Raw genomic sequence first — 22,582 nt, forward strand, 5'->3', positions numbered from 1 at the left:
CCTCTGTAGAATCCACATCACTGACCTCTGTAGAATCCACATCACTGACCTCTGTAGAATCTCCTACCTTTCACCTCACTGACCTCTGTAGAATCCACATCACTGACCTCTGTAGAATCTCCTACCTTTCACCTCACTGACCTCTGTAGAATCCACATCACTGACCTCTGTAGAATCTCCTACCTTCCACCTCACTGACCTCTGTAGAATCTACTACCTCCCACCTCACTGACCTCTGTAGAATCTCCTACCTTTCACCTCACTGACCTCTGTAGAATATCCTACCTTTCACCTCACTGACCTCTGTAGAATCTACTACCTTCCACCTCACTGACCTCTGTAGAATCTCCTACCTTTCACCTCACTGACCTCTGTAGAATCCACATCACTGACCTCTGTAGAATCTCCTACCTTCCACATCACTGACCTCTGTAGAATATCCTACCTTCCACCTCACTGACCTCTGTAGAATCTACTACCTCCCACCTCACTGACCTCTGTAGAATCTACTACCTTCCACCTCACTGACCTCTGTAGAATCTCCTACCTTTCACCTCACTGACCTCTGTAGAATCTCCTACCTTTCACCTCACTGACCTCTGTAGAATCTACTACCTTCCACACCACTGACCTCTGTAGAATATCCTACCTTTCACCTCACTGACCTCTGTAGAATCCACATCACTGACCTCTGTAGAATCTCCTACCTTTCACCTCACTGACCTCTGTAGAATATCCTACCTTTCACCTCACTGACCTCTGTAGAATCCACATCAATGACCTCTGTAGAATCCACATCACTGACCTCTGTAGAATCCACATCACTGACCTCTGTAGAATCCACATCACTGACCTCTGTAGAATCTCCTACGTTTCACCTCACTGACCTCTGTAGAATCCACATCACTGACCTATGTAGAATCTTCTACCTTCCACCTCACTGACCTCTGTAGAATATCCTACCTTCCACCTCACTGACCTCTGTAGAATCTTCTACCTCCCACCTCACTGACCTCTGTAGAATCTCCAACCTTTCACCTCACTGACCTCTGTAGAATCTCCTACCTTTCACCTCACTGACCTCTGTAGAATCTACTACCTTCCACACCACTGACCTCTGTAGAATATCCTACCTTTCACCTCACTGACCTCTGTAGAATCCACATCACTGACCTCTGTAGAATCTCCTACCTTCCACCTCACTGACCTCTGTAGAATCCACATCACTGACCTCTGTAGAATCCACATCACTGACCTCTGTAGAATCTACTACCTTCCACCTCACTGACCTCTGTAGAATATCCTACCTTCCACCTCACTGACCTCTGTAGAATCCACATCACTGACCTCTGTAGAATCTCCTACCTTTCACCTCACTGACCTCTGTAGAATCCACATCACTGATCTCTGTAGAATCTTCTACCTTCTACCTCACTGACCTCTGTAGAATCTACTACCTTCCACCTCACTGACCTCTGTAGAATCTCCTACCTTTCACCTCACTGACCTCTGTAGAATCCACATCACTGATCTCTGTAGAATCTTCTACCTTCCACCTCACTGACCTCTGTAGAATCTACTACCTTCCACATCACTGACCTCTGTAGAATCTACTACCTTCCACATCACTGACCTCTGTGTAGAATCTACTACCTTCCACCTCACTGACCTCTGTGTAGAATCTACTACCTCCCACCTCACTGACCTCTGTGTAGAATCTACTACCTTCCATATCACTGACCTGTGTAGAATCTACTACCTTCCACATCACTGACCTCTGTGTAGAATCGACTACCTTTCACCTCACCGACCTCTGTAGAATCTACTACCTTTCACACCACTGACCTCTGTGAAGAATCTTCAGGCTCCATAGATAGGTTAGGCCTTTCACAACCTGAAGACAGATCGGAGATATGGAGTTCAGAATTCAACAATACCCAAAACCACTGCTTTCAGACACAGGTGGGCTAACTCATTTGGGAAACCCTTTATATAAAGGACCTTCAGAAAGAATTCACACCCCCTGGCCTTGACTTATTCCCCATTTTGTTGTTACAGGCTGAATTCAAAATCCATTCAATATATTTTTATCTCTCAGTCATCACACAATACCCCACCATGTCAAAGACAAAAAATGTTTTTTAGAAACTTTAGCAAATTTATTGAAAATCAAATACAGAAATATCTAATTTACTTAAATATTCACACCAGAGTCAATACTTTGTAGTAGCACTTTTGCCTGTGAGTCTTTCTGTGCAAGTCTCTTTCCACACCTGGACTGTACAACACTTGCCCATTTTTATTTAAAAAATTCTTCAAGCTCTGTCAAATTGGTTTTTGATCATTGTTAGACAACCATTTTCAGATTTTCAAGTAGATTTAAGTCAAAACTGTAACTCGGCCACTCAGGAACATTCACTGTCTTTTTGGTAAGCAAGTCCAGTGTATATTTGGCCTTGTGTTTTAGGTTATTGTCCTGCTGAAAGGTGAATTCATCTCCCAGTGTCTGGTGGAAAGTAGATTGAACCAAGTTATCCTCTAGGATGTTGCCTGTGCATTCCATTTATTTTTTTATCCTGAAAAACTCCTCAATCCTTAATTAACGATTACAAGCATACCCATTACATGATGCAGCCACCGCTATGCTTGAAAATATGTTCGTTCGGTGATTGACGTCACCGGCTTTCTAGCCATCGCCGCTCCATTTTTCATAGATCCATTTGTCGTGTCTTGTTTCCATACACACCTGGTTTTCATATATCCATTTGTCTGGTCTTGTTTCCATACACACCTGGTTCTCATTTCCCCAATCAATCTACTTGTATTTAACCCTCTGTTTCCCATCATGGTTTGTGTGTAATTGTTTCATGTTATTGTGGTGTTTTATTACGCGCTTTATTCTTGTATGTTCCGTGTTTTGAGCGTGTTTGATTTATGTAGTGCTCTCGTTTTTGGATCAGAATAAAAGTGTGCCTGTTAACATCACTCTACTCTCCTGCACCTGACTTCGCCTCTATACACCCGTCGACAGAATTACACACCTCTAATGGAGGCAGCAGGAGCAGGTACCCCGGTTAGAGGAGTCGAGGAGCGCGTCCAGGAACATTCGGCCATGTTACATCATCTTGGTGCCATGATGGATCACGTTGTCAAGACCATGGACCGCTGGGAGAGACAGGAAGTCTCTCCAGTGCCTCGACCAGCACAACCGGGGTTGTCTCCACCCGTTCCATCCAGAGAGAGTTACAGTGGAATGCGTCTCTCCCTCCCAGGGAGTATGATGGAACAGCAGCACAGTGCCAGGGATTCTTGTTACAACTGGACCTCTACCTGGCCACTGTGCATCCAGCTCCCTCAGGAGGGGAGAGAGTGGCCGCCCTCATCTTCTGCCTCACAGGAAGAGCGCTGGAGTGGGCAAACGCCATGTGGAGAGAAGGAGACATGGCGCCAGACCACTTCGAGGAGTTCACCTGTCGCTTCCAGGCCGTCTTCGACCATTCACCTGAGGGCAGAGCGGCGGGGAGAGGCTCTTCCATTTGAGACAGGGGACGAGGAGCGCCCAGGACTTCGCCCTGTAATTCCGGCCCTTGGCCGCCGGAGCAGGCTGGAATGACAGGACCCTCATCGACCACTATCGATGCAGCCTACGAGAGGACGTCTGACGTGAGCTGGCCTGCAGGGATGTCACCATTTCCTTTGACCAACTGGTGGATTTGTCCATCCGGTTGGATAACCTGCTGGTCACCTGTGGATGTCCAGAGGGGGCTCTGTCGGTTCCATCATCCAGCACTCCTGCTCCAGTGCCCATGGTGTTAGGAGGGGCTGCTCATAGGGAGACTGGAGGAGGAGCCATCACGTGTGCCATCTGTGGCCGCAGAGGACACACTGCTGGTCGGTGCCGTGTTGGTTCCTCTGGGAGTCGAGGCAACAGGCAGGGCACTCTGGCGTCACACCAGGTGAGTTTGCACCACACTCATCCAGAGTCCTCTGTTGATCAACTGTTTGTGCCGGTTTGTTCCCCTGAATTTTTCCCACATTCCAAGCATAAAGCGCTCGTTGATTCAGGCGCAGCTGGGAATTTTTTTATCGACAGAGCATTAGCCATTAGGTTAGGGATTTATTCTGGTATGTTCCGTGTTTTGAGCGTGTTTGATTTATGTAGTGCTCTCGTTTTTGGATCAGAATAAAAGTGTGCCTGTTTACATCACTCTACTCTCCTGCACCTGACTTCACCTCTATACACCCGTCGACAGAATTACACACCTCTAATGGAGGCAGCAGGAGCAGGTACCCCGGTTAGAGGAGTCGAGGAGCACGTCCAGGAACATTCGGCCATGTTACATCATCTTGGTGCCATGATGGATCACGTTGTCCAGACCATGGACCGCTGGGAGAGACAGGAAGTCTCTCCAGTGCCTCGACCAGCACAACCGGGGTTGTCTCCACCCGTTCCATCCAGAGAGAGTTCCAGTGGAATGCGTCTCTCCCTCCCAGGGAGTATGATGGAACAGCAGCACAGTGCCAGGGATTCTTGTTACAACTGGACCTCTACCTGGCCACTGTGCATCCAGCTCCCTCAGGAGGGGAGAGAGTGGCCGCCCTCGTCTTCTGCCTCACAGGAAGAGCGCTGGAGTGGGCAAACGCCATGTGGAGAGAAGGAGACATGGCGCCAGACCACTTCGAGGAGTTCACCCGTCGCTTCCAGGCCGTCTTCGACCATCCACCTGAGGGCAGAGCGGCGGGGAGAGGCTCTTCCATTTGAGACAGGGGACGAGGAGCGCCCAGGACTTCGCCCTGGAATTCCGGCCCTTGGCCGCCGGAGCAGGCTGGAATGACAGGACCCTCATCGACCACTATCGATGCAGCCTACGAGAGGACGTCAGACGTGAGCTGGCCTGCAGGGATGTCACCATTTCCTTTGACCAACTGGTGGATTTGTCCATCCGGTTGGATAACCTGCTGGTCACCTGTGGATGTCCAGAGGGGGCTCTGTCGGTTCCATCATCCAGCACTCCTGCTCCAGTGCCCATGGTGTTAGGAGGGGCTGCTCATAGGGAGACTGGAGGAGGAGCCATCACGTGTGCCATCTGTGGCCGCAGAGGACACACTGCTGGTCGGTGCCGTGTTGGTTCCTCTGGGAGTCGAGGCAACAGGCAGGGCACTCTGGCGTCACACCAGGTGAGTTTGCACCACACTCATCCAGAGTCCTCTGTTGATCAACTGTTTGTGCCGGTTTGTTCCCCTGAATTTTTCCCACATTCCAAGCATAAAGCGCTCGTTGATTCAGGCGCAGCTGGAAATTTTTTATCGACAGAGCATTAGCCATTAGGTTAGGGATTTATTCTGGTATGTTCCGTGTTTTGAGCGTGTTTGATTTATGTAGTGCTCTCGTTTTTGGAACTAAATAAAAGTGTGCCTGCTTACATCACTCTACTCTCCTGCACCTGACTTCACCTCTATACACCCGTTGACAAGAGTGGTACTCAGTAAGGTGTTGTATTGGATTTGCCCCAAGCATAACACTTTGTATTGAGGACAAAAAGTGAATTGATTTGGCAATTATTTGGGCACTATTACTTTATTGCTTTGTTGCAAACAGGATGCATGTTTTGGAATATTTTTACTATGTACAGGCTTCCTTCTTTTCACTGTCATTTAGGTTATTATTGTGGAGTAACTACAATGTTGTTGACCCATACTCAGTTTTCTCCTAGCACAGCCATTAAACTCTAACTGTTTTAAAGTCATCATTGGCCTCATGGTGAAATCCCTGAACGGTTTCCTTCCTCTGAGTTAGGAAGGACGCCTGTATTTGTGTAGTGACTGGGTGTTTTGATACACCATCTAAAAGGGGAAATAAATAACTTCACCAAGCTCAAAGGGAGATTCAATGTCTACCAATAGGTTCCCTTCTTTGTGAGGCATTGGAAAATCTCCCTGGTCTTTGTGGTTGAACCCTAAATTCACTGCTCGACTGAGGGACTTTACAGATAACTGTATGTGTGGGGTACGGAGATGAGGTATTCATTCAAAAAATAATGTTAAACACTATTATTGCACACAGAGTGAGTCCATGCAACTTATTATTAACTTGTTAAGCAACATTTGACTTCTAAACACATTTAGGCTTGTCATAACAGAGGGGTTGAATACTTATTGACTCAAGACATTTCAGCTTTAATATGTAAAAAAATCATAATTCCACTGACATGATGGGGTTATTGTGTGTAGGCCAGTGTGGAAAAAAACCCAACTATTTAATCCATTTTGAAATTCAGGCTGGAACACAACAACATGCCTATAAGTCAAGGGGTGTGAATACTTTGTGAAGGCCATGTATCTGCTCATTGATCATGGACTGTACACAACAGGCCTATAAGTCAAGGGGTGTGAATACTTTGTGAAGGCCATGTATCTGCTCATTGATCATGGACTGTACACAACATGCCTATAAGTCAAGGGGTGTGAATACTTTGTGAAGGCCATGTATCTGCTCATTGATCATGGACTGTACACAACAGGCCTATAAGTCAAGGGGTGTGAATACTTTGTGAAGGCCATGTATCTGCTCATTGATCATGGACTGTACACAACATGCCTATAAGTCAAGGCGTGTGAATACTTTGTGACGGCCAGGTATCTGCTCATTGATCATGGACTGTACACAACAGGCCTATAAGTCAAGGGGTGTGAATACTTTGTGAAGGCCATGTATCTGCTCATTGATCATGGACTGTACACAACATGCCTATAAGTCAAGGCGTGTGAATACTTTGTGACGGCCAGGTATCTGCTCATTGATCATGGACTGTACACAACAGGCCTATAAGTCAAGGGGTGTGAATACTTTGTGAAGGCCATGTATCTGCTCATTGATCATGGACTGTACACAACAGGCCTATAAGTCAAGGGGTGTGAATACTTTGTGAAGGCCATGTATCTGCTCATTGATCATGGACTGTACACAACATGCCTATAAGTCAAGGGGTGTGAATACTTTGTGAAGGCCATGTATCTGCTCATTGATCATGGACTGTACACAACATGCCTATAAGTCAAGGGGTGTGAATACTTTGTGAAGGCCATGTATCTGCTCATTGATCATGGACTGTACACAACATGCCTATAAGTCCAGAGCCACAGAATTGCATAGCTACTTTGCATCTTTACGTTCTTGATATCAAAAACCATTTGCTTTTAAATGACTAGAGCGAGCAGCAAAGACTTTAAGGATTCACATATTTTGGTTTATTGTTGACAAAGTAGATTTGACCACAAAACAACGTGCCAAATCTACTTCTCAATTCAGACAGAATCAAAAAGATGTGATTGGACTGTGGCTCTGGTGCCAAAACAACTGGTGTGCGTATGCATCAACCATCTCGCCCTCCCGGGTGCTTTTCCCAGCGATAATTAACAGCTCTGACAGTGAGAGAGGGGGAAGAGAGGGAGGAGAGCTGTGAATTAGAATTAACACTGACTAAATAGCTGTCAATGTTTGATTACAGGCTGAATCAGAGGGAGAGGGGCTAATAGAGGTGGAAACACCCACGTTAGGCTGAATCAAACGCTCCTCTGTGCTGTGATGCTTGAGTGTGTGTGTGTGTGTGTGAGAGAGAGAGAGAGTCTGTCCATTTCATCCCTTTCTCAGTGATGAAGGCTACTTGGGAGATTCACACCTGTTGGCCACACTTGCCAAAATGGGTAAACTTTACCCGCAAAAGTCTCAAAGTTATTAATTGAGTTATTATTTACTGAATTGGATAGAATGATGAATTGTAGCCAATTTGTCAAACCTGCAACTCCCATACAAAGCTACCTGATCCATTGTCTTCCTAGGTGATGCTTTACAGAATGATAGTCTCATTTTAAATAGTTGTGGTCAGTTATAGAATATGAGTCTCATTTTAAATAGTTGTGGTCAGTTATAGAATATGAGAGTCTCATTTTAAATAGTTGTGGTCAGTTATAGAATATGAGAGTCATTTTAAATAGTTGTGGTCAGTTATAGAATATGAGTCTCATTTTAAATAGTTGTGGTCAGTTATAGAATATGAGAGTCATTTTAAATAGTTGTGGTCAGTTATAGAATATGAGAGTCATTTTAAATAGTTGTGGTCAGTTATAGAATATGAGAGTCTCATTTTAAATAGTTGTGGTCAGTTATAGAATATGAGAGTCTCATTTTAAATAGCTATGGTCAGTTATAGAATATGAGTCTCATTTTAAATAGTTGTGGTCAGTTATAGAATATGAGAGTCTCATTTTAAATAGTTGTGGTCAGTTCTAGAATATGAGAGTCTCATTTTAAATAGTTGTGGTCAGTTATAGAATATGAGAGTCATTTTAAATAGCTGTGGTTAGTTATAGAATATGAGAGTCATTTTAAATAGCTGTGGTCAGTTGGTTGGAGAGCTGAACGGCTGGCTGTTCACTCACCGCCACAGAGATCCTACCCAACACATGTTCTGGTATCCTTCTGTATACGTCCAGAGAGCCACCTGCACACACACACACACACACAGTTGAGTGTTGATGGACGCATGCTGACAGGTCGTCCTTCGAGGGAGACAATGTGTTATAACTGAGAAATCACTGTGTTAAATTCACGCACACACACTCCCACCCTTGTAGCTTTTAGCAAAGAAGCATGCTAGCCCCCAGCCACTGAAGATGACAGTCTTCCTCTAAGTAGAAGTGTAAATGGACACAGGGTGGTAAGAGGTTTGACATTCCAGCTTTCATAGAGTCTGGATAGGAGTGGAGTAAAGTCCTCTGCACTAACCCTAACCCCAGCACTAACCCTAACCCTAACCCCAGCACTAACCCTAACCCCAGCACTAACCCTAACCCCAGCACCAACACTAACCCTAAACCCCAGCACTAACCCTAACTCCAGCACTAACCCTAACTCCAGCACTAACCCTAACTCCAGCACTAAACCTAAACCCAGCACTAACCCTAACCCCCAGCACTAACCCTAACCCCAGCACTAACCCTAACCCCCAGCACTAACCCTAACCCCCAGCACTAACCCTAAACCCCAGCACTAACCCTAAACCCCAGCACTAACCCTAACCCCCAGCACTAACCCTAACCCCCAGCACTAACCCTAACCCCCAGCACTAACCCTAACCCCAGCACTAACCCTAAACCCCAGCACTAACCCTAACCCCAGCACTAACCCTAACCCCAGCACTAACCCTAACCCCCAGCACTAACCCTAACCCCAGCACTAACCCTAAACCCCAGCACTAACCCTAACCCCCAGCACTAACCCTAACCCCAGCACTAACCCTAACTCCAGCACAAAACCTAAACCCCAGCACTAACCCTAACCCCAACACTAACCCTAAACCCCAGCACTAACCCTAAACCCCCAGCACTAACCCTAAACCCCCAGCACTAACCCTAACCCCAGCACTAACCCTAACCCCAGCACTAACCCTAACCCCAGCACTAACCCTAAACCCCAGCACTAACCCTAACCCCAGCACTAACCCTAACCCCAGCACTAACCCTAACCCTAACCCCAGCACTAACCCTAACCCCAGCCTCAGCACTAACCCTAACCCCAGCCTCAGCACTAACCCCAGCACTAACCCTAACCCCAGCACTAACCCTAACCCCAGCACTAACCCTAACCCCAGCACTAACCTTAAACCCCAGCACTAACCCCAGCACTTACCCTAACCCCAGCACTAACCCTACACCCCAGCACTAACCCTAACCCCAGCACTAACCCTAAACCCCAGCACTAACCCCAGCACTAACCCTAACCCCAGCACTAACCCTAACCCCAGCACTAACCCTAACCCCAGCACTAACCCTAACCCCAGCACTAACCCCAGCACTAACCCAAACCCCAGCACTAACCCTAACCCCAGCCACAGCACTAACCCTAACCCCAGCACTAACCCTAACCCCAGCACTAACCCTAAACCCCAGCACTAACCCTAACCCCAGCACTAACCCTAACCCCAGCACTAACCCTAACCCCCAGCACTAACCCTAACCCCAGCACTAACCCTAACCCCACCACTAACCCTAACCCCAGCACTAACCCCAGCACTAACCCTAACCCCAGCACTAACCCTAACCCCAGCACTAACCCTAACCCCAGCACTAACCCTAAACCCCAGCACTAACCCTAACCCCAGCACTAACCCTAAACCTAACCCCAGCACCAACCCTAACCCCAGCACTAACCCTAACCCTAACCCCAGCACTAACCCTAACCCCAGCACTAACCCTAACCCCAGCACTAACCCTAAACCCCAGCACTAACCCTAAACCCCAGCACTAACCCTAAACCCTAAACCCCAGCACTAACCCTAATCCCAGCACTAACCCTAACCCCAGCACTAACCCTAAACCCAGCACTAACCCTAATCCCAGCACTAACCCTAACCCCAGCACTAACCCTAACCCCAGCACTAACCCTAACCCCAGCACTAACCCTAACCCCAGCACTAACCCTAACCCCCAGCACTAACCCTAACCCCCAGCACTAACCCTAACCCCAGCACTAACCCTAACCCCAGCACTAACCCTAACCCCAGCACTAACCCTAAACCCTAAACCCCAGCACTAACCCTAATCCCAGCACTAACCCTAACCCCAGCACTAACCCTAACCCCAGCACTAACCCTAACCCCAGCACTAACCCTAACCCCAGCACTAACCCTAACCCCCAGCACTAACCCTAACCCCCAGCACTAACCCTAACCCCAGCACTAACCCTAACCCCAGCACTAACCCTAAACCTAACCCCAGAACTAACCCTAACCCCAGCACCAACCCTAACCCCAGCACTAACCCTAACCCCAGCCTCAACACTAACCCCAGCCTCAGCACTAACCCTAACCCCAGCCTCAACGCTAACCCTAAACCCCAGCCCTAACCCTAACCTCAATGCAAACCCTAACCCCATCACTAACCCTAACCCCAGCCTAAACACTAACGCTAAACTCCAGCGCTAACCCTAACCCCAGCAATAATCCTAACGCCAGCACTAACCCTAACCCCAGCCTCAACGCAAACCCTAAACCCTAGCGCTAACCCTAAACCCAGCCTCAGCGCTAGCCTTAAACCCCAGCACTAACCCTAACCCCAGTCTCAGCGCTAACCCTAACCCCATTTTCAGCGCTAACCCTAACCTCAACGCAAACCCTAACCCCAGTCTCAACACTAGCCCTAAACCCTAGCACTAACCCTAAACCACAGCACTAACCCTAACCCCAGCACTAACCCCAGCCTCAGCACTAACCCTAAACCCCAGCACTAACCCTAACCCCAGCCTCAACACTAACCCTAACCCCGGCACTAACCATAACCCCGGCACTAACCATAAGCCCCAGCACTAACCCTAACCCCAGCACTAACCATAACCCCAGCCTCAGCACTAAACCTAACCCCAGCCTCAGCACTAACCCTAACCCCAGCCTCAGCACTAACCCTAACCCCAGCCTCAGCACTAACCCTAACCCCAGCCTCAGCACTAACCCTAACCCCAGCCTCAGCACTAACCCTAACCCCAGCCGCAGCACTAACCCTAACCCCAGCACTAACCCTAACCCCAGCACTAACCCTAACCCCAGCACTAAAGCTAACCCCAGCACTAACCCTAACCCCAGCACTAACCCTAACTCCAGCACTAACCCTAACCCCAGCACTAACCCTAACCCCAGCACTAACCCTAATCCCAGCCTCAGCACTAACCCTAATCCCAGCCTCAGCACTAACCCTAATCCCAGCCTCAGCACTAACCCCAGCACAAACCCCAGCCTCAGCACTAACCCTAACCCCAGCCTCAGCACTAACCCTAACCCCAGCACTAACCCCATCCTCAACACTAACCCTAACCCCAGCACTAACCCTAAACCTAGCACTAACCCTAACCCCATTACTAACACTAACACCAGCACTAACCCCATCCTCAGCACTAACCCCAACACCAGCACTAACCCCAGCCTCAGCACTAACCCCAGCACTAACACCAGCCTCCGGCGCCAACACCAGCCTCCGGCGCCAACACCAGCCTCCGGCGCCAACACCAGCCTCCGGCGCCAACACCAGCCTCCGGCGCCAACCCCAGCCTCCGGCGCCAACCCCAGCCTCCGGCGCCAACCCCAGCCTCCGGCGCCAACCCCAGCCTCCGGCGCCAACCCCAGCCTCCGGCGCCAACCCCAGCCTCCGACCCCAGCCTCAGCACCGACCCCAGCCTCAGCACCGACCCCAGCCTCAGCACCGACCCCAGCCTCAGCACCGACCCCAGCCTCAGCACCGACCCCAGCCTCAGCACCGACCCCAGCCTCAGCACCGACCCCAGCCCCAACACCGACCCCAGCTCCAACCCCAGCCTCAGCACCAACCCCAGCCTCAGCACCAACCCCAGCCTCAGCACCAACCCCAGCCTCAGCACCAACCCCAGCCTCAGCACCAACCCCAGCCTCAGCACCAACCCCAGCCTCAGCACCAACCCCAACCCCAGCCTCAGCACCAACCCCAGCACCAACCCCAGCCTCAGCACCAACCCCAGCCTCAGCACCAACCTCAGCACCAACCCCAGCCTCAGCACCAGCACCAACCCCAGCACCAACCCCAGCCTCAGCACCAACCCCAGCCTCAGCACCAACCCCAGCCTCAGCACCAACCCCAGCCTCAGCACCAACCTCAGCACCAACCTCAGCACCAACCCCAGCCGCCGCACCAACCCCAGCCTCAGCACCATCCCCAGCCTCAGCACCAACCCCAGCCTCAGCACCAACCCCAGCCTCAGCACCAACCCCAGCCTCAGCACCAACCCCAGCCTCAGCACCAACCTCAGCACCAACCTCAGCACCAACCCCAGCCTCAACACCAACCCCAGCCTCAGCACCAACCCCAGCCTCAGCACCAACACCAACCCCAGCCTCAGCACCAACCCCAGCCTCAGCACCAACCCCAGCACCAACCCCAGCCTCAGCACCAACCCCAGCCTCAGCACCAACCCCAGCCTCAGCACCAACCCCAGCCTCAGCACCAACCCTAGCCTCAGCACCAACCCCAGCCTCAGCACCAACCCCAGCCTCAGCACCAACCCCAGCCTCAGCACCAACCCCAGCACCAGCACAAACCCCAGCACCAGCACCAGCCTCAGCACCAACCCCAGCCTCAGCACCAACCCCAGCACCAACCTCAGCACCAACCCCAGCCTCAGCACCAACCCCAGCCTCAGCACCAACCCCAGCCTCAGCACCAACCCCAGCCTCAGCCTCAGCACCAACCCCAGCCTCAGCACCAACCCCAGCCTCAGCACCAACCCCAGCCTCAGCACCAACCCCAGCCTCAGCACCAACCCCAGCCTCAGCACCAACCCCAGCCTCAGCACCAACCCCAGCCTCAGCACCAACTCCAGCCTCAGCACCAACTCCAGCCTCAACACCAACCCCAGCCTCAACACCAACCCCAGCCTCAGCACCCACCCCAGCCTCAGCACCCACCCCAGCCTCAGCACCCACCCCAGCCTCAGCACCAACCCCAGCCTCAGCACCAACTCCAGCCTCAGCACCAACTCCAGCCTCAGCACCAGCACCAACCCCAGCCAACACCAACCCCAGCCTCAACACCAACCCCAGCCTCAACACCAACCCCAGCCTCAACACCCACCCCAGCCTCACCACCCACCCCAGCCGCCCCACCAACCCCAGCCTCAACACCAACCCCAGCCTCAACACCAACCCCAGCCTCAACACCAACCCCAGCCTCAACACCAACCCCAGCCTCAGCACCAACCCCAGCCTCAGCACCAACCCCAGCCTCAGCACCAACTCCAGCCTCAGCACCAACTCCAGCCTCAGCACCCACCCCAGCCTCAGCACCCACCCCAGCCTCAGCACCCACCCCAGCCTCAGCACCCACCCCAGCCTCAGCACCCACCCCAGCCTCAGCACCAACTCCAGCCTCAGCCTTAACTCCAGCCTCAGCACCAACTCCAGCCTCAGCACCAACTCCAGCCTCAGCACCAGCACCAACCCCAGCCAACACCAACCCCAACACCAACACCAACCTCAACACTCACCGTCCATATACTCTGTGCATATGGAGATCCTGTTCTCCACAAAGAAGGCACTGTAGAAGGTTATGATGTAGGAGGAATCACACTGCAAAACAAAAAAAAAGACAATTAACACAGTTCATCCACTCATTAATTAACATTGATGCATGTTGCAGTATTTATTGTTGAACTGTTTAGTTAGCCCATTTCACAGTCTACCTCAGAAGAACAGGAGAGATCTGGGGTAAATTATTGAGAGGGCTTATCAGCAATCACGTGTTCCTGCCTCGTGCGTATTTCGCCAATCCCTGGCTTGTCACGCAGGAGGAGAGGAGACCCACTCAGAATAAAGGTGCTCCATGAACTAGTCTAATGTAACAGAGTAGACTAAACACTGCAGGTGTGATAAGAGAGGCTTCAGTTGGGGGAGAGATCTGACTACATGATTTGGGCCAGCTGGGGGAGAGATCTGACTACATGATTTGGGCCAGCTGGGGGAGAGATCTGACTACTTGATTTGGGCCAGTTGGGGGAGAGATCTGACGACATGATTTGGGCCAGTTGGGGGAGAGATCTGACTACATGATTTGGGCCAGCTGGGGGAGAGATCTGACGACATGATTTGGGCCAGTTGGGGGAGAGATCTGACTACATGATTTGGGCCAGCTGGGGGAGAGATCTGACTACATGATTTGGGCCAGTTGGGGGAGAGATCTGACTACATTATTTGGGACAGCTGGGGGAGAGATCTGACTACATGATTTGGGCCAGTTGGGGGAGAGATCTGACTACATGATTTGGGCCAGCTGGGGGAGAGATCTGACTACATGATTTGGGCCAGTTGGGGGAGAGATCTGACTACATGATTTGGGCCAGTTGTGGGAGAGATCTGACTACATGATTTGGGCCAGTTGGGGGAGAGATTTGACCAGTTTGGGGCTCTAGAGAATAGAAGCTGACCTTGTAGAGGATCTCCAACTCGGACATGATCTGTTTCTGTAGCTCCACTGTGATATCCAGAGGAATGACCTGTAAAGTCCCAAGCACAGCCCAAATGAGAGACCAGAGTAACATACACAGGTTAATATGCAAAGCACGCACGCACTGCTAAAGCCCTTTAAAAACACACACAGAAACATTTAAAACAATGTACATTATTATTACAATGGAACTATGGGTCAAAATACTGCTGGCACTGGTGGTGACACATGACCTAGAAACCTTGTAGAGAAACTCATGATTCTTTCATGCCAACCTATCTGGATAGTGTGGATACCACACGGTAAATGGGCACTACCAGGGGTGTGAATTCTGATCTGGCTGCGCTGAGCTTAGCTAATAGCTACAACAGTGGCACGCTAGCACTAGCAAAGATTAGCCAAACTTGCAGCTTATCATTGATTACAGGTTAGAGAGAGAGAAGGGAGTAGCTACATGTAAACATCATTGATTACAGGTTAGAGAGAGAGAACGAAGTAGCTACATGTAAACATCATTGATTACAGGTTAGAGAGAGAGAAGGGAGTAGATACATGTTAACATCATTGATTACAGGTTAGAGAGAGAGAACGAAGTAGCTACATGTAAACATCATTGATTACAGGTTAGAGAGAGAGAAGGGAGTAGATACATGTTAACATCATTGATTACAGGTTAGAGAGAGAGAGAAGGAAGTAGCTACATGTAAACATTATTGATTACAGGTTAGAGAGAGAGAAGGGAGTAGCTACATGTAAACATCATTGATTACAGGTTAGAGAGAGAGAAGGGAGTAGATACATGTTAACATCATTGATTACAGGTTAGAGAGAGAGAGAAGGAAGTAGCTACATGTTAACATCATTGATTACAGGTTAGAGAGAAGGGAGTAGATACATGTTAACATCATTGATTACAGGTTAGAGAGAGAGAGAGAAGGGAGTAGCTACATGTTACGAGGGTCAAGGAGGTACCCATTACATCTACCTTCCATTCCACTCCAATAGATTAGATTACTGGTAGAATTACAGAGCATGAGAACAAAGTGGATGAATGAACCAATGAGAGAGGGGGGGGGGGGGATCACAGAGGTTGAGAAGCATAGAAAATGAAAGAGGGAGGGGGAAAGGACAGAGGTTGAGAAGCATAGAAAATGAAAGAGGGAGGGGAAACGGACAGAGGTAGAGAAGCATAGAAAATGAAAGAGGGAGGGGAAAAGGACAGAGGTAGAGAAGCATAGAAAATGAAAGAGGGAGGGGAAAAGGACAGAGGTAGAGAAGCATAGAAAATGAAAGAGGGAGGGGAAAAGGACAGAGGTAGAGAAGCATAGAAAATGAAAGAGGGAGGGGGAAAGGACAGAGGTAGAGAAGCATAGAAAATGAAAGAGGGAGGGGAAAGGACAGAGGTAGAGAAGCATAGAAAATGAAAGAGGGAGGGGAAAAGGACAGAGGTTGAGAAGCATAGAAAATGAAAGAGGGAGGGGAAAGGACAGAGGTAGAGAAGCATAGAAAATGAAAGAGGGAGGGGGAAAGGACAGAGGTAGAGAAGCATAGAAAATGAAAGAGGGAGGGGGAAAGGACAGAGGTAGAGAAGCATAGAAAATGAAAGAGGGAGGGGGAAAGGACAGAGGTTGAGAAGCATAGAAAATGAAAGAGGGAGGGGGAAAGGACAGAGGTTGAGAAGCATAGAAAATGAAAGAGGGAGGGGGAAAGGACAGAGGTTGAGAAGCATAGAAAATGAAAGAGGGAGGGGAAAGGACAGAGGTTGAGAAGCATAGAAAATGAAAGAGGGAGGGGGAAAGGACAGAGGTTGAGAAGCATAGAAAATGAAAGAGGGAGGGGGAAAGGACAGAGGTAGAGAAGCATAGAAAATGAAAGAGGGAGGGGAAAAGGACAGAGGTTGAGAAGCATAGAAAATGAAAGAGGGAGGGGAAAGGACAGAGGTAGAGAAGCATAGAAAATGAAAGAGGGAGGGGAAAGGACAGAGGTAGAGAAGCATAGAAAATGAAAGAGGGAGGGGAAAAGGACAGAGGTTGAGAAGCATAGAAAATGAAAGAGGGAGGGGAAAAGGACAGAGGTTGAGAAGCATAGAAAATGAAAGAGGGAGGGGGAAGGACAGAGGTAGAGAAGCATAGAAAATTAAAGAGGGAGGGGAAAAGGACAGAGGTTGAGAAGCATAGAAAATGAAAGAGGGAGGGGAAAAGGACAGAGGTTGAGAAGCATAGAAAATGAAAGAGGGAGGGGAAAAGGACAGAGGTTGAGAAGCATAGAAAATGAAAGAGGGAGGGGAAAAGGACAGAGGTAGAGAAGCATAGAAAATGAAAGAGGGAGGGGAAAGGACAGAGGTAGAGAAGCATAGAAAATGAAAGAGGGAGGGGGAAGGACAGAGGTAGAGAAGCATAGAAAATGAAAGAGGGAGGGGAAAGGACAGAGGTAGAGAAGCATAGAAAATGAAAGAGGGAGGGGGAAAGGACAGAGGTAGAGAAGCATAGAAAATGAAAGAGGGAGGGGGAAAGGACAGAGGTAGAGAAGCATAGAAAATGAAAGAGGGAGGGGGAAAGGACAGAGGTAGAGAAGCATAGAAAATGAAAGAGGGAGGGGGAAAGGACAGAGGTAGAGAAGCATAGAAAATGAAAGAGGGAGGGGGAAAGGACAGAGGTAGAGAAGCATAGAAAATGAAAGAGGGAGGGGGAAAGGACAGAGGTAGAGAAGCATAGAAAATGAAAGAGGGAGGGGGAAAGGACAGAGGTAGAGAAGCATAGAAAATGAAAGAGGGAGGGGAAAGGACAGAGGTAGAGATACAGAAGAAGAAGAAGTGTTGTTGAACGTGATTTGGTAAAAGGAGAGGTGCCCAGGAAAAGGCTACAGCAGTACAGCTGTTGATCTCACCTTCACCGCCAACACTCTGTTGCCGAGAAGATGGTACGCTCTGTGGGAGAGAACGAGAGGACACATTAACATAGCCCAACGAAGAGTAAGCCAGAGCTTCAGAAAAGTCCCTACTAAACTATTTCACACATTAAAACAGCCCTGTTTTACTGTTCATTCATCCGGGCCTCTAAAGTCATCATGTGAATGAAAATATGTTGAGTGGAAAAGGACTTGGGAGAACATCACTACATTCAGAATGGACATACAGTATTTTATTTATCTATTTTATTTTACCTTTATTTAACCAGGCAAGTCAGTTAAGAACACATTCTTATTTTCAATGACGGCCTAGGAACAGTGGGTTAACTGCCTGTTCAGGGGCAGAACGACAGATTTGTACCTGGTCAGCTCGGGGGTTTGATCTTGCAACCTTCCGGTTACTAGTCCAACGCTCTGACCACTAGGCTCCCCTGCCGCCCCCAGTAGAGGTCCAGACTAAACATGCTTATTCAAATCAGCCAAAATTTTCCTAGTTGGTGAGTTATAACATGACGAAAGGGGTGTCGTCCTAAAGGAAACCGTAGAAACCAAATGAGCATGACAACATGTCTCTTAGTCTAACAGCATTTCCATCATTAAAAAAGGTCAGAGGTCAAAACAATAGCCTTCATGACACATGTCCATTGAGCCCAGTCAGTCCTGTATCGTCACAGTTCTCCAGACAGGTTTCAGGTGGCAGGTAAACCAAACAGCCGAGGAGCGCCGGCTGGCCTAGACGACCTTGATGATTTAATTATGAAACTCCTTAATGCCCACCGGCGGGTTTAGTTACCGGCCAAGAGGGTCGGTTTACCAAAAGCCCCAATGTCTCAACATCCAATCCTCTTGTCCCCGTAGAACAGCTGCCGGGGGTGAGGGCCACAGGGAGGGCGTACGTCACCAGCCCAGTTCACCAGTTTGTTTACGACAGCCAGGTATACTGGATACCTCCCGAGGTTTCACCTGTCAACAGGGTAGGCCGGCGTGTATGAGCTCAGACCAGGGTGTGTGATTAATGCGTGGTAGATAGGAGGATCGTGTTGCACTTCTAAACTGGTCCTTTAATTAATAACACCTCTTAGTGTCTGGTCTGGGTCGTCTGACCCTCCAGTCAGGACAAACAGACCATCCCTCGTAGGCCGGGCGCTGGACACATCGACATACTGTTTCTACTTAGATACTTCATGACAATGGAGTTTTTAAACTGGTTTTAGCTTTACATGTAACAACTTTGTATCATAAGGTTTACTATAAGCATTTATGTCAGGTACTGGGGTCCTAATTACAGCTGAGTCTTAAATGCATGAAGGCATGATAATGCATCGAACACAGGTCCTTCGTATGAACGGCTACCACTCCTCACACCCGTGGATGTTATCTAGTGAACTCTCCTTTAGGTCTGTAAAAGGCCTCAGTGTATTTGAGGCGTACTTTCACCTTTTCGTTTTGATGCGTTACTCCTCCTTTAAGCTACAATCAATATCAATTAAACACGACTACTGGTCCTTAATTAAGACAAGAGGAAGACGTTAATTGAGACCGGAGCGGAGAGCCAGAGATGTTAAGTAGTGATTGGACTGATTCTGTGTGTAGCCAACGAACAGAGCAAATGATCAGTATTTTATCATGCTGAACATGTTCAGGTGCACAGAAAAAAAAACCTGCTGACTCACTCAGGAAGATTGTTTCTTTACGATGACGTGTTTTGGAGGATAACCTCTTTTCTCACATCTGCACCACTCTGTCACTAATGAACCGGGGAAACTAGGGGACAATACTAATGAACCGGGGAACTAGGGGACAATACTAATGAACCGGGGAAACTAGGGGACAAGCAGATGAACCGGGGAAACTAGGGGACAATACTAATGAACCGGGGAAACTAGGGGACAATACTAATGAACCGGGGAAACTAGGGGACAATACTAATGAACCGGGGAAACTAGGGGACAATACTAATGAACCGGGGAAACTAGGGGACAATACTAATGAACCGGGGAAACTAGGGGACAATACTAATGAACCGGGGAAACTAGGGGACAATACTAATGCACCGGGGAAACTAGGGGACAATACTAATGAACCGGGGAAACTAGGGGACAATACTAATGAACCGGGGAAACTAGGGGACAATACTAATGAACCGGGGAAACTAGGGGACAAGCAGATGAACCATAACAACAGTCGTTGTGAAGATACAAGATCACATTTAAATCTAACAGGTGAGCTAACAGACCCCTCAGGATGAGTGTGTCACTTATACCAGGCATTTTAGTAGCCTGATGTTCTTCCTCTACTCCCCAACAGAGTGATGACACGACGACAGTACAACCTCACTGTTAGAGCGGGTGAGTAGTCTAACTCCGGTCTCTATCCTCCATGCAGCCTGTAATGTAATGGGCCCAGTAGATCCACTGTCCTTGACCCCCCCCCTCAGGGCCAACCCTCCACCGGTGAGTTACAGTGACAGGCCTGGTGACTAGAGGACCTGGGAGCAAGGTTACCCAGCTGCCCGTCCCCACCCCCTCTTCCCCCCGTCCTGACCCCAGTAAACGTGCCCCATTGCCTGGATCTTATTTACACTCCAGCCCCTGGTGTAATAAAAGCTCCACCATGCAGTATTCATGGGCCTGGCTGGCTCTCTCTAAAGCGGCCCCCGGGCGGGCGGTCAGGGCCGGAACGGTTGGTTTACAGTGCCACAGGGGTGGCAGGCAAGGCGACCTCTCTTCTAGCCAGACACCCTCACCTGAGACGGCCCGACCAGAACGACTGCCAAACAGAGAGCGACCTACCTAAGTTAAGAGAGTACATTGCTCTACAGATGAAGAGGCTAGCCGGTACGACCGCACCACTACAAACTCACAAAGATGAGGACATTACACAGACCCACAACTATGAATATAAACATAGGTTATCAGTGGTGTCAGTTTCCCAGTCACCCGAGACCACTAAAACCAGAGACAGAGGTGACGGAGGGAAGGAAGGAAAAGCAGAGACAGAGGTGACGGAGGGAAGGAAGGAAAAGCAGAGACAGAGGAGACGGAGGGAAGGAAGGAAAAGCAGAGAGAGAGGTGACGAAGGGAAGGAAGGAAAAGCAGAGAGAGAGGTGACGAAGGGAAGGAAAAGCAGAGACAGAGGTGACGGAGGGAAGGAAGGAAAAGCAGAGAGAGAGGTGACGAAGGGAAGGAAAAGCAGAGACAGAGGTGACGGAGGGAAGGAATGAAACGCAGAGACAGAGGTGACGGAGGGAAGGAAGGAAAAGCAAAGACAGAGGTGACGGAGGGAGGGAAAAGCAGAGAGAGAGGTGACGAAGGGAAGGAAAAGCAGAGACAGGTGACGGAGGGAAGGAAGGAAAAGCAGAGACAGAGGTGACGGAGGGAAGGAAGGAAAAGCAAAGACAGAGGTGACGGAGGGAGGGAAGGAAAAGCAGAGACAGTGGTGACAGAGGGAAGGAAAAGCAGAGACAGAGGTGACGGAGGGAAGGAAGGAAAAGCAGAGACAGAGGTGACGGAGGGAAGGAAGGAAAAGCAAAGACAGAGGTGAAGGAGGGAGGGAAGGAAAAGCAGAGAGAGAGGTGACAGAGGGAAGGAAAAGCAGAGACAGAGGTGACGGAGGGAGGGAAGGAAAAGCAGAGACAGAGGTGACAGAGGGAAGGAAAAGCAGAGACAGAGGAGACGGAGGGAAGGAAGGAAAAGCAGAGAGAGAGGTGACAGAGGGAAGGAAAAGCAGAGACAGAGGTGACAGAGGGAAGGAAAAGCAGAGACAGAGGTGACGGAGGGAGGGAAGGAAAAGCAGAGACAGAGGTGACGAAGGGAAGGAAGGAAAAGCAGAGAGAGAGGTGACGAAGGGAAGGCAAAGCAGAGACAGAGGAGACAGAGGGAAGGAAAAGTGACTGGAGAGAAAGGAGAGAAAGGAAACAGAGGTTTAAATAAAGAGCTTAAATAAACCTTAACGTGTTCAGGTGCTAAACAGACCAGGCACTTCAACCCTACTTTATGGCCTGCAGCTTAAGACACAGTAACCAACTAACAAATGAACAGGCAGAAATGTCCCTGCTCCCCACATCTAAATCAATGGGAGAGATCAATAAGAAAACAACTAGGCTGGGGGACTTTGGGAAGGGCCACGCCGGTGTCTAAGTGGATGTAACTGCATGTAAATGTGCTTGTTCTAATTGCGCAGGTCCATCAGGCACGGAATGGCCACCTGTCCCTACACTAGTTATTTATAACCTCGTAGGACAGGCTGAACCTCAGAGAGGGAGCGTAGAAAGTAATGCAACAACAAGAGACAACATTGATGGATCACCGGGTCAGAGACACAGAGGAGAGCCAAGGTGTCAGCAACATCCAATTGAGTGTAAATGGCCGTGGGTCATAAACAGGGTTAAGGGTTAAAAGGTGGAGAGCCTTAAGTGGATCTATTCACACTAGATAAGCTTAATATAAACCAGGCCAATAGGGAGACGGAGGAGAGGTAATGACCTTCTTCAGAGGAGACCATGATCACATTACAACATTTACTTTCAAATGAGGAGACTGGGTGGGGCCTTTTATTTATTTCTCCCTTATTTTACCAGCTAAGTTGACTGAGAACACATTCTCATTTACAGCAATGACCTGAGGAATAGTTACAGGGGAGAGGAGGGGGGATGAAT

At 49.2% G+C, this 22,582-nt stretch overlaps 1 protein-coding gene across 1 annotated transcript in view; it reads right to left on the reverse strand.

Moving 5' to 3' along the window:
* LOC139384674 (dual specificity mitogen-activated protein kinase kinase 5-like) overlaps positions 1-22,582 on the reverse strand; it is a 145,175-nt gene that overhangs the window by 76,288 nt on the left and 46,305 nt on the right. Inside the window, exons 9-13 of the mRNA XM_071129496.1 lie at positions 17,905-17,944; positions 14,999-15,067; positions 14,063-14,144; positions 8,440-8,501; positions 1,846-1,894 (exon numbers count right to left, since the gene is read on the reverse strand). Of these exons, the coding sequence (XP_070985597.1) occupies positions 1,846-1,894; positions 8,440-8,501; positions 14,063-14,144; positions 14,999-15,067; positions 17,905-17,944 (302 nt within the window). The remainder of the gene's footprint in view (positions 1-1,845; positions 1,895-8,439; positions 8,502-14,062; positions 14,145-14,998; positions 15,068-17,904; positions 17,945-22,582) is intronic.

This window comes from Oncorhynchus clarkii, chromosome 26, assembly GCF_045791955.1.
Source record: "Oncorhynchus clarkii lewisi isolate Uvic-CL-2024 chromosome 26, UVic_Ocla_1.0, whole genome shotgun sequence".
NCBI lineage: Eukaryota > Metazoa > Chordata > Actinopteri > Salmoniformes > Salmonidae > Oncorhynchus > Oncorhynchus clarkii.